The sequence below is a fragment of the Ovis canadensis genome, chromosome 15 (assembly GCF_042477335.2).
Source record: "Ovis canadensis isolate MfBH-ARS-UI-01 breed Bighorn chromosome 15, ARS-UI_OviCan_v2, whole genome shotgun sequence".
NCBI classification, from domain to species: domain Eukaryota; kingdom Metazoa; phylum Chordata; class Mammalia; order Artiodactyla; family Bovidae; genus Ovis; species Ovis canadensis.
In genome coordinates this window covers 43,031,654-43,044,672 of record NC_091259.1, presented here as the reverse complement: position 1 = coordinate 43,044,672, position 13,019 = coordinate 43,031,654, and the positions used below count along the sequence as shown (strand labels likewise).

Here is a 13,019-nt window from a genome sequence, read left to right as displayed (position 1 = left end):
ACTGAGGAAACCAGAACTGAAAGAGACACGTGTGCCCCAGTGTTCATCGCAGCACTGTTTACAATAGCCAGGACATGGAAGCAACCTAGATGCCCATCAGCAGACGAATGGATAAGAATGCTGTGGTACATATACACAATGGAGTATTACTCAGCTGTTAAAAAGAATGCATTTCAGCCAGTTCTAATGAGATGGATGAAATGAGCCTATTATACAGAGTGAAGTAAATCAGAAAGAAAAACACCAGTACAGTATATTAACGCATATATATGGAATTTAGAAAGATGGTAACAATGACCCTATATACGAGACAGCAAAAGAGTCAGAGATGTAAAGAGCAGACTTTTGGATTCTGGGAGAAGGCGAGGGTGGGATGATTTGAGAGAATAGCATTGAAATAGGTATATTACCACATGTGAAATAGATCGCCAGTCCAGGTTTGATGCATGAGATAAGGTGCTCAGGGCCGGTGCACTGGGATGAACCTGAGGGATGGGATTGGGGAGGGAGGTTGGAGGGGGGTTTAGGATGGGAAACACACGTACACCCGTGGCTGATTCATGTTATTGTATGGCAAAAACCACTACAATATTGTAAAGTAATTAGCTTCCAATTAATTAAAAAAAAACTCTATCTCTAAATATAGTCACAGTCTGAGGGAATAGATTTAGAACTTCAACACGTGAATTTGGGAGGGGGTACAATTCAGTATAACTGGGGGACAGTATCTGTGAGCCCTCCACAATTTCACTGAAGACTTGGAATGTTTTGTACATATCAATTTTGGAGGTAGGGATATATATTAGAATTCCTCTGCAACTGATAGCCTAAAATAAAAGTATTTTTTTGTCTTTCAAAAATTAAATAAATAAATAGACTTTATTTTTTTAGAAGAGGTTTAGATTTATGGAGAAATTGCAAAGATAGTACAGAGTTCCCATATTACTCTTGCCTCCGCACCCCACTTGCCCTATTAACATCTTGCATTTATGCTGTATTTGTATAATTAATGAACCAATATTGATACATTATTATTTATTAAAGTCCATAGTTTATTCGCTTGTAGCTCAGTCGGTAAAGAATCTACCTGCAGTGTGGGAGACCTGGGTTGGATCCCTGGGTCAGGAAGATCCGCTGGAGAAGGAAATGGCAACCCACTCCAGTATCCTTGCCTGGAATATCTCATGGACACAGGAGCCTGGTGGGCTGCAGTCCATGGGGTCGGAAAGAGTAGGGCATGACTGAGTGACTAACACTTACTTACATAGTTTATTCAGATTTCCTTAGTTTTTTCCTCCTGATAATTTTCTTTGCTCTGAAGGCTACTATGTTTTCAAAAATAGTTTTATTTAATTATTTGTTTTTGGCTGTGCTTGGTTTTCATCGCTCCACGGACTTCTCTCTAGTTGTGGCAAATAGGGGATGCCTCTCATTGCAGTGGCCTCTCAGTGTGGAGCATGGGCTCTAGGGCACATGTGCCTAATCATTATTTAAAAGTCCCTATCTGATAATTCCAAAATCTGTGTCATACCAGAGTTTGGGTCTGATGCTTGCTTTGTCTTTTCATACTTTTTGGCATGCCTTGTAATTTTTTGTTGAAAACTAGATCTTACGTATCAGATAATAGGAACTGAGGTGAATAGGCTTTTGGTATGAGGATCTGGGTTTCTTTGGCTAGGAGTTGCACTCTGTTTAATGTTAATGCTATGCCTGTCAGAGACTTCAGTTCCTTCTGGTGTCTTCCTCCCGCCCCTTGCCTTGTTTTCTTTGAGTTTCCTCATGAACTCCTTCTGAAATCGAGCCTGTGTTTAACAGCTCTCTCAGCTGTAATCTGCTGTTATCATTCTAGGGCTCTGTTGATGTAGTGGTAAGGTGTCGTAGAGGGGAAGCTGTTGATAATTTTCTGATTAAATCTCATTCTTTGAGTTGCCTGAGCCCTAGACTGTCTCACCTTCACAAGTGTTTCTAGGTGAGACAGGAAGGCTAGAGGGGGCTGGAGCTGGCTAAACATCACTATCCCAGGTCAGATAAGTTGAAGTGAAGTTGAAGTTGCTCAGTCGTGTCCGACTCTTTGCGACCCCATGGACGGAAGTCCATGGGATTCTCTAGGCAAGAATACTGGAGTGGATTGCCATTTGCTTCTCCAGAGGATCTTCCCAACCCAGGGATTGAACCCGGGTCTCCCGCATTGGAGGCAGACGCTTTAACCTCTGAGCCACCAGGGAAGCCAGATAAGACTTTGGCAAATTCTTTTCCCTTGAGAGCATCCTTTATTGTGGAGAATGCACTGGGTGTGTGTGTGTGTGTGTGTGTGTGTGTGTGTGTGTGTGTGTATTTATTTAATTTTATTTAATTACTTAGTTCTGACTGCTCTGGGTCTTTGTTGCTGTACACCGGCTTTCCCTAGTTGCAGCAAGTAGGGGCTACTCCCAGGCTGTGGTGTGCGGGCTGCTTATTACGGCAGCTTCTCTTGCTGCAGAACACAGGCTCCAGGGCGCACAGGCTGCAGTAGTTGTGGAACATGGGCTTAGTTGCTCTGCAGCATGTGGAATCTTCTCAGACCAGGGATCAAGCCTGTGTCCCCTACATTGGCAGGTGGATTCTTAAACCCTGGACCAGCAGGGAGTCCTGGGTATATTTTGAAATAGTTACCTTTCTTCTCTTCCCTGCTCAAAACAGGAGGGGATTTTTCTTGGATCTTCACAGTGAGAGCCTGGTGCGATTCTTGGAGGTACAACTCATGAAAGTGTATGGCCCCCTCTAAGGCTGGGCCTCTAGGAGATTTTTACTCTCAACCTAGTCCACATGTATCCTTTAGCATTTTGTCAGAGTTAGTGCTTATGTATGTCAACCAGTTTATTGCTCTAGTACATTCTGCCTAAGGTTTTATGATCTTGGCTGTGATTCTCTCAATCTGCCTGTGTGTGTCTCTGGTTTACAGGGTGGTGGTTTGCCTTGTCACCTCAATTCTTCCATGAATCTAAAGAAAGCCGTGGATTTTCAGTTTGTTCAGCTCAGTTTTCTTTCCTGTTGCAAGGATAGAAATGATGACTTTCAAGATCTTTACATGTGAGAGGGGAAGCCAGAGGTCAGTAGTGCTTTTAAGAAGGCGGCTTATTTTCCTTTCACAAAAATGTAGCCAACCCAGGGCAGATATGGCAGTGCTCTGATCATCTGGGACCCAGGATCCTTTTATCTTGTCACTTTGCTGTCCTCAACCTGCATTTCCACCTTGTGTTTAGAAACAGCTTCTCTGTCCCCAGCCATGACATGCTATTCCAGCCATTCTGTAGAAAGAAGGAAGGGGAGGGGGAGAGACACTGTTCTTTTCTTTAAGACACCCTTGTTATTTCAGGATACTTCTTAGAAGTTGTTCTCACCACTTCTGATTACAATCAAACTTTCAGACCCTTAGGTCACATGACTATACCCAGCTGCAGAGGAGGGTGGGAGAAGCAGCTTTAACTTGGAGGTGTCATGGAAGAATGGAGACTGGCAGCAATTAGCAGTCTCTGCCCACATCAGTGTTTATTCCAAGGGATTCTTCAGATTCCCAAAGGTATCTATGACACAGAGGGGCTTAAGAAACTCTGCTTTATAAAACTGCCTGAGATTCAGGGTCACAGCATATCAGTCCCCCGCTGGCACTGGGACCAACGTACCCAGAACACTTAGTCTAAGCAGAATACCATTCAGTTTACTTCGCTTTCTTGAAGGCTTGCCATGGGTCTGACATTGAGCTGATGATAAGCAAATCTCTACCTACCCTCAAAGAATGATTTCTCTCCCCTGGCAGCTCAGCCAGTCAGCAACTTGTCTGAACAAGTCATGGTGAAAGATAGCGGGGACAAACATATTTTATGTACATCAAGTGGGTTCTACCCAGAGCATATTAACATCACGTGGAAAAAGTGGACCCAGAGTGATCCCCACTTCCGGGAATTTTCTAAGAACATCACCACTGACCACATGGTCAAGAATGAGGATGGTACATTTAATATCACTAGCCACCTGAGGCTGAAGCCATCTCTGGAAGACAATGGGACCATCTATCAGTGTGTGGTATGGCATGTATCCTTGCCCACAATCCAGAGTTTCAACTTCCGCTTGATTCTACATCCAGGTAAGCATCTTCCTGGACATCTCCCTTACTCTTCCTCTTGAGGGGAGTATCATATAAACTTTGGTTATATAGGGAGGGGGAGAAAGATTGGTCTGATTTAGCTCAGCCCCAGAGTCGGCAGTCCAAATTAGGTCCCTAAGCCAGGACAGATGGTCCACTAGGTGGACAGATGGTCCAATAGGTGGACAGATGGTCTAATAGGTGGACAGATGGTCTAATAAGTGGACTGATGATCTAATAGGTGGACAGATGGTTTAATAGGTGAACAGATGGTCCAATAGGTGAACAGATGGTCCAATAGGTGGACAGATGGTCTAATAGGTGGACAGATGGTCTAATAAGTGGACTGATGATCTAATAGGTGGACAGATGGTCTAATAGGTGAACAGATGGTCCAGTAGGTGGACAGATGGTCTAATAGGTGGACAGATGGTCCAATAGGTGGACAGATGGTCTAATAGGTAGACTGATGATCTAATAGGTAGACTGATGATCTAATAGGTGGACAGATGGTTTAATAGGTGGACAGATGGTCTAATAGGTGAACAGATGGTCCAATAGGTGGACAGATGGTCTAATAGGTAGACTGATGATCTAATAGGTAGACTGATGATCTAATAGGTGGACAGATGGTCCGCTAGGTGGACAGATGGTCTAATAGGTGGACAGATGGTCTAATAGGTGGACAGATGGTCCACTAGGTGGACAGATGGTCTAATAGGTGGACAGATGGTCTAATAGGTGGACAGATGGTCCACTAGGCGACCTGGCCTCTATGCTCATGGCTCTGGTCCTAGGTGGGGATGACCCTCCAATGCATCTGCATAGAGCTGAGAGAGGTAATGAAGGCAGAGGCTGACTGGTGGCCCTGAGGGATGTGGTCGGGGTGTGCCAGGTGGGGCTTGAGATGATCCTGAAGGGAGAGAAAAATTGTTCTTGGAAGTAAAGACCAGGGATTGTGTGGGTAGTGTGTGCACAGATGTGTTTAGGGTATCTCAGAAACAGGGGAATATGGAATTGAAATATGCTTTGTGTGTTTGGTATCAGGGATTTGTCTGGGCTGGGTGATATATATATATATCTTGGCCCATTGCTGTTGGTTAGTCGCTAAGTTGTATCCAACTCCTTGTGACCCCATGCACTGTAACTCGCCAGGCTCTTCTGTCCGTGGGATTTCCTAGGTAAGAATATGGAAGTAGATTGGCAGGCAGATTCTTTATTATCACCAGTTACCAGGTAAGCCCTGTTAGTCCATGTGGACTGCTGTAACAAATTGCCACAGACTAGGTGGCTTATAAGAGCCTCCTCAGGTGGTACAGTGGTAAAGAATCCACCTGCCAAAGAAGGAGATGCGGGTTCAATCCCTGGGTTGGGGAGATCCCCTGGAGAAGGAAATGGCAACCCACTTCAGTATTTTTCCCTAGGAAATCTCATGGGCAAGAAGAGCCTGACAGGCTACAGTGCATGGGATTGCAAAGAGTCAGCCATGACTGGAGTGCTCAGCATGACTGAGCATGCACACACATGCATGCGGGCGGCTTATAAGCAACAGAACTTCATTTCTCACAGTTCTGGAGGCTGGAGTCCCAAGATTAGTGGCCAGCATGGTTGGGTGAGAGCCCTTTTGCAGGTTTCAGACTTCTCATCCTGTCCTCACAAGGTGGAAGGGGTGAGGGATCTCTCAGGATCCTCCTTTATAGGGCACTGATCTCACTCCTGAGTGCCCCACCCTCATGACCTAATCAGCTCCCCAAAGCCCTGTCTCCTAATGCTGTCATACTGGGCATTAAGATTTCAGCATTCAGATTTTGAGGGGAGAGTGACATCCCGTCTCTAGCAGTATACAGGTGATACGGGATGGGATAGTGGTGTGGAAGCTTTAAACATGTGCACAGCATGTGCATACCGTATGTGGTGTTTGATATTGCTGTATTTCTGATAAGTGCTAAACAGGCTGTTTGACGTCTGGAGGTGTAAGTGATAGGATGGAGGAGGGCAAAGACGTGGCAGAAGGTTGGTGGTACTGTCTCTGACAGAAGATGACATGCAACCATGCAGAGCCTAGAAGCAGCCATGTGGTCTCTTTGGCCCCTGCCAGTAGGCTTCCTCTTAACGTTTTCTTCCTTCTTTCTGCAGAATCTGAGAAGAAAACTGACTGGTTCTATATCGGAATGGGTGTATTAATCATTGGACTGATCACTGCATACTTTTTTTATGTTTTTTTCTTAAGAAAAGGTAAGGGGCTCCAAAGCAAAGTTTAGCCCTGTGTTTTGGAGTAGGCTCTGGGAGTTCAGAACTCATGGCCAGCGCATGGTGTTGGAGAGCCCTCAGGACTGATGCTGGGGTGTTCTAAGTATGTTTATGATGTATGGCTCTTTTTGATGTGTTGGGGACAAACTGTCTCATCTGGTCTCCATGTAGTGGCCTGGGACTCTGGGAAGATGCACTGTAAAGCCCCTCTGCCTCCTCCTGATGAACCGGCTCACTGAATCAGGCCTGACCTCGTTGTTCACACCAGGCCCGTGAATGATATATGAGCTGCAGTATTGCTGTCGCATATAGAGTCCTTGGCTCAGAGAGGAGATTTCCTTCCCCACCATTTCCGCATATTTTGTTAATAACTCAATGGGATAACTTACTACCCAAATTATACTGGTTTAACTAAGAATTTCCAACCCTAGTGAGGATGTTTCCAATCTAAAACATGTTTCCAAACCTGTTATTCCCTATGGTCCAAAATAGGGAATAAAACAACTCAATATAGCAAATAAAACAACTCAAACTGTGGTTGAGGCCAGTTTAAATGCATTAGTTAAATGCTTTTGGGTAATAAAACTGCCCCCAATTATTTACAGGCCTGCCAATGCAGAATCTGTGCAATAGCTAGTATATCTCATTATAAACGCTTTTGGAAAAGCAGACCAATCCATTCATCAAGGAAAAAGGCTGTTTGTCTAAAGCTGGCCGACTGATTCATAGGACTTCCTCTCCTGATTTAACCTAGGTCAGGAAAATGCTGGAAATGGTGCCTGCCAGGACGATGAGGAGAGAGGGTCTGTGCTCGTGTTGTCCAGCTCTATAGACTGCCAGGCTCCTCTGTCCATGGAATTTTCCAAGCAAGAACACTGGAATGGGTTGCCATTTTCTTCTCCAGGGGCTCTTCCCAACTCAGAGATCGAACCCAAGTCTCCTGCATTCCAGGTGGATTCTTTACTGCTTGAGCCACTGGGGAAGCTGGAGGGCGAGAGACACTGTAATCAGAGACTTCTGGAGGATAAGAGACCCTCAAAGCTGGAACTGGATCAGATGACCGCTTCCTCAATGCATCAGCAAATCTAGCTAAGATCATCAGTGCCAACAGAACTGACTCTTGAGTGCATGAGACTTATTTTTCAAAGCCACTTGAAAAATAAAGCAATAGAATGGCTTGTTATACAGCAAAAGCTGACTGATACATTTCTTCTGGAAGCTGGATTTTGACCCAAAAGTGTAGTTGCCATGGAGATGTGCTGTTGAGACTCCCTTCAAGAGAGAGCCTGCTATGAAGAGGGTACTTAGCCACCATGTTCCAGCTATGGCATCTCAGGCATCTGCTATAGTTTTCAAGCTTACTTGAAAGCTATGCTCTCCCTCGCTTATCCCTTCTTCCTCCCTTCACAGATAGCGGATCTGTGTCAAAGTTTCAGTCAGAACTGTACTTCTTTCCCTCTGATTTCAGTTCAGTTCAGTTCAGTCACTCAGTCATGTCCAACTCTTTGCAACCCCATGAATCGCAGCATGCCAGGCTTCCCTGTCCATCACCAACTCCCGGAATTCACTCAGACTCACGTCCATTGAGTCAGTGATGCCATCCAGCCATCTCATCCTCTGTCGTCCCATTCTCCTCCTGCCCTCAATCCCTCCCAGCATCAGTCTTTTCCAATGAGTCAACTCTTCTCATGAGGTGGCCAAAGTACTGGAGTTCCCTGTATTTATTTATCTTCCCTTCCCCAATAACAATGGCATAATGAGAAAAACTGGAATTGGTCAAGTGAAGTAAGAGTACGTAGAAGCAGGGTTCTGTAATGAATTGTGCGGTTGCATATGCACTTGGTATCACTGCTTCAATTATTGGCATCAATGCCTGGAAGGACCTAAAGACAGGGGAAAGACAGAAGTTTACACTCCTGTACCCAAGGTGGCCAGTTTAGGTGGCCTGCCTTTCACATCACTCCAGAGTAGAAATAGAGTAGGGTGTAGGTAGATGAAGATATACAATGCCCCAGGCAGGTGTACCTGGCAGAGAAGATGCCAATTGTAGGGAAAGAGCAATTGGCGGTGGCTGTCGTCAGGCTCTGTCTTGTTCCACAGCCTCTCGCTCTTGCCCCACGTTTGGTAAATGATTATGTGAGAACTGAGATCACTTATAGCACTGTGCATGCATGTCACGAGGTACTTCTTGGCCACAGGCTGCTTTGTCCTGTAAGTATATATAAGCTCCGCCTGAAAAGCCCTGGAGCCTGCATTAAGGTTACATTACAGCTATGCTAAAGTTATGTTATGGCTGCTGCCATGGGTGCTGTGCCAGTCAGGAGAGAATAAACGTGACTGCAGTTCCTATGGCTCTTTGCGTCTTCTTCCAGCCTCTTAGTTCACGCCTCCCCTACTCTGGGTTCAGCAATGCATACAGTGAGTTACAGCAGGACAGCTGGTATAGTCAGCAGAATACAGCGAGACACCAATACTCTGGGTTCTAATGCAATAAGCCCACCCTCTGGAACCCAGTTCTGACTCTAACCCCATTGTTTGGCCTTTCCCCAACTCCTTTCAAGTTGGAACAGATCTGTTGTTATTCAAGCCTACCCTAATCCGGGGTCAGCAGCAATCATGTCTTCTTCCTCCAGGTCTTCTGCATGTCTTTGTACAATAAGGTGTCTGACACTGGCCCTGGGGTGACCTCAGAGGTGAACCCAGAGATGAATGGGGAGCCAGAGCTACTCTTTACAGCAAGCACTCTAGGAAAGTTCTCCCTAAGAAAAGATGTTGGAGAGGAACTCAAGAGCAGGACAGAGCTGAGAGGATGATACACGAGGAGAGTGGGTTCGTAGAAACTGGCTGAGTCCTCCCCAGCAGAAAGACCAGAGGGCCACCTAGGTGGGCCACAGGTGGGCTGTGTGGTGACTGGCTGGAGATACCAAACCCAGAGACATTAGGCCTGAGCAGTTTTTCAGAATGTCTAAGCAGGCTAGTTTCTCCAGCCTAGCAGTTCAGTTCCACTACTGGAAGAGGGTGGCTTGGCTTCCCTTCTCTGCTGAGCTCAGGACTGAGACCCAGGACACATGTCACACCTGTGTGAGTTGGAGACAGGGATGGGAGATGTGCAGCGTCAGTCTGCACTGCCACCTGACTGGCTGGAGTTGGGGGAGCCTGCAAGGTAGGGACCCCAGTCCACATGAAGAAGGCAGAAGATGGAGTGTTCTTCATAGACATCAGCGGGAAAAAGTCTCTTCCCCACCAATAGGGAAGAAACTTTGTATTCTATTACAAATTAACCAATAAAGGGCTGTTGCCTATAAGGTTGAATTATACATAATGACCCATCCCTGGGAAGCCTGCCTTCGAGGTAACAAGTATTGAGCTAAAATACCTTTGTTTAGCTCAAAGGAAACATCCTGATGACCTGTGAATGACTGCAGAAAGGAAGCAATGAACACATCTCCTCTGGAGGATGACCAGAACCAGTAAAGATGTTTGATTTTTACTTCCTCCCATTGCCTGAATTCTAACTCAGGCAAGATGGTTTTGAGGAGCATGAGTCCACCATCTTCCTGGGCTACTGATTTTCTAAATAAAGTCGCTATTCCTTGCCCCAACAACTCGTCTCTTGATTTATTGGCCTCTCATGTGGCGAGCAATATGAGCTTGGACTCAGTAGCAGTCCCTCTGGCTCCTTTGGTGTTTGGACATGATCTGGGCTGACACAGATGAGTCGGCATCAGTCTCAAATCTGGGACCTTCCTGAGTTACGCTTTCCTTCTTGTTCTTGGTCTAGAGACACTTGTCTGCCGGTGGTGGTTTTTGACAACCGAGAACAAGGTGGCACCCCTAGTAAAAGGTGATGCTCAGGTCATTGGGATCGTGCAGCGGTGGGAAGGGAGAGAGCTTTGGTGTGAGACAGACTCAGGCCCAAATCTTGGGCCTGTCTTACTTACTAGCTGTATGATCTTAGCAAGTGACCCCCAAGTCCAATCCCATTTCCTCATCTGCAAATTGGGAGAGGAGCGCCTTCCTCAGCCCTGGGCCACAGTGACATGAGACGCATCCTTTCTGGGGGATCTGCACATGGGGTGTGGACGAGCTTAGACTGCTCCATCTGTTTCCACATGATGCCCGGGAGGCAGAAACTCAGAAACAATTCTCACAGAATTTCCTGCTAGGCTGAGGGGACGTTAGGGGAGCTCTTCTGTCTGTAGTTAGACAAGTGCCTTAAAGAGATGGGTGGCCCCAAAGAATGGGAGCACTGTTGGTGGACAAGAACCTCTGTGGGGTGGTCAAAGGAGGTCTGCTGTAGATGCTCTTTCCATGCCTGGAGCTTTTCAGCTTTTCCCTGAGTTAAGCCTAAATGCTAGGGATCTCACAGGGTGAAGAGCCTAGGACTAGGAGAAGGCAATGGCACCCCACTCCAGTGTTCTTGCCTGGAGGATCCGAGGGACAGGGAGCCTGGTGGGCTGCCGTCTATGGGGTCGTACAGAGTCGGACACGACTGAAGTGACTTAGCAGCAGCAGTGATTCTGATTTTCTGGGATCAAGGAGGTCTTGTCTGTGGCCAGCAGGTGGCGCTAAGCCCTCAGTTCTGCCATTTCGCTATCGCCAGCTGTTTAAAGGTGTATGGAGTGGAGGAAGGTTTCTCTGAATGGTCCCCAAGGAAGGTGCTGCCCAGACGCTTCTCATTAGTGAGTCTCACCTCCTCCTCTGGTCTTAAAGACAGGTAAGCTGAGTCTTTAGACTAAGAACCAGGTACTGTCCCCAGAACCCTGGGCCAACTTTGAACAGCTTTCTCATCTCCTTCCTCTAAGCCAGAAACAAGTCAGCACCGCAAAAAATCAGCTTTCGGATGGGGGGCGAGGTGTGTTTCTGTGGGTACAGGGATGGGGCTTGGAGAAGGAAATGGCAACCCACTCCAGTGTTCTTGCCTGGAGAATCCCTGGGACGGGGGAGCCTAGTGGGCTGCCGTCTATGGGATCCCACAGAGTCGGACACGACTGAAGCGACTTAGCAGCAGCAGCAGCAGGGATGGGGCATCTTAGAGCCTGAACCAGCAGCTCCATAGTCCTTCAGCCCTGTCTCTGGAATAGCTGGGACAAACTCTCACTGATGCAACCAAAGCCCTCTACGGGCCTCACACTGCACCATTGACCTTGACTTGTCCTGTACATTATTCATCATTCACTCATTCAGCACTTACTCAGAGATAGTCACAGTGCTCAGTGAGGCACAGTCCCTGATCTCAAGGAGCCATGGACTTGGGAATGCGGAGACAGACCCACAAACACTGGCAAAAGTAGAATGCCCACAAGCACAGAGGAAGGGACAGGACCATCACTTTCTAGAGGAATCACAGGAGGCTTCAAGGAGGCATCATGGTGGCTTGGACTTTTATAGATTTCCACAGGGAGAGATGAGGCCTGGACAGTCCAGGCAAAGGGAATAACATCATCTAAAGCTCAGAGGTAGGAAGATCAATGTTGTATGCAGGGAGGGGATATTGAGGCTGCCAGTGTGGTAGGTGGTTACATAGTGTCCTGGCCAGAGAACAGTAGGCTGAAATGACTAGAAGTCAGGCAAAGCCTGAAATGACTGGTTATGGGTCTAGCCTTGACCAGAAGGGAATGGGGAACAACTGGAGGCACTTGACATTGGAGAGAATGAAGTCTTTTAATAAGACCACTCTGGTGACCACATGGTAGATGGACTCCAGAGGGTTGAGATAGAGAAAGAAGCTCAGGTAATAGGTGCTGCCACAGCCCCTGTCATCAGGGTCTGAGCTGGGTGGGGACACAGTGTTGAAGGTAAGTCCAGGCAGAGAAACTCCTCACTAGGGGACATATAATAGCACCTTCTCTCATGGCGTTCACTTGCTCAGTTGCCTCATCATGTAGCTGATTAACCAGCAGTCTCAACAGTTTACACTTATTGAGTACTTACTATGAACTTCCCTGGTGGCTCAGACGGTAAAAGCATCTGTCTACAATGCGGGAGACCTGGGTTCGATCCCTGGGTTGGGAAGATCCCTTGGAGAAGGAAATGGCAATCCACTCCAGTATTGCCTGGAAAATCCCACGGACAGAGGAGCCTGGTAGGGTACAGTCTGTGGGGTCGCAAAGAGTTGGACATGACTGAGCGACTTCACTTCACTTCACTTACTATGGACGAGGCACTCAAGCATTTGACATGTGCTCTTCATTTACTCCCAAAGCAATTCTATGAGGTGGGTACTATTGGTAGCCCCACTTTATAGATGAAACAACTGAAGCACAGAGAAGTTAGGTCAGGTGAAGCCTGAGGACTCATGTCAGGGTGTGAACGAAAGCACTTGTTTTGAGAGCTAATACTCCAGTCGCCCCACTAAGGCCCATGACATCCCCGCCTCTTTCCTTGAGCACCTCAGCCTTCCAGCAGATCCCTGGGAGTGGAGGCAGAGCTCAGGGCTGTAAGCCTGATGAGTCCCCAATCGAGATGGTCAGACAGGCTGGCAGGGCTGGGCTACCGGAGGCAGAGAAGGGAAGTGTCCCTGAACAGCAGAAGATGCCCAACCCCAGGTCCCTTTCCTGGCCTCCCAGCTAGCAGAGCCTCTGAAATGTGGGCTGGCAGCGACCAGCCCCTGCCCTCCCTGCCCACCAGCAAGAACAGCCCAGAG

The 13,019-nt window shown here is 47.2% G+C and overlaps 1 protein-coding gene across 2 annotated transcripts in view; it reads left to right on the top strand.

Annotated features, from left to right (window-relative positions):
* NCR3LG1 (natural killer cell cytotoxicity receptor 3 ligand 1) overlaps positions 1-9,978 on the top strand; it is a 34,610-nt gene extending 24,632 nt beyond the window's left edge. The window contains exons 6-8 of one of the 2 annotated variants that reach the window (XM_069554245.1): positions 3,797-4,123; positions 6,260-6,358; positions 7,128-9,978. In XM_069554245.1, coding sequence (XP_069410346.1) covers positions 3,797-4,123; positions 6,260-6,358; positions 7,128-7,462 — 761 coding nt within the window. In that variant the 3' untranslated portion in view covers positions 7,463-9,978. The remainder of the gene's footprint in view (positions 1-3,796; positions 4,124-6,259; positions 6,359-7,127) is intronic. The other variant, XM_069554247.1, reaches the window with a different exon arrangement.
* The last annotated feature ends 3,041 nt before the right edge of the window (positions 9,979-13,019 follow it).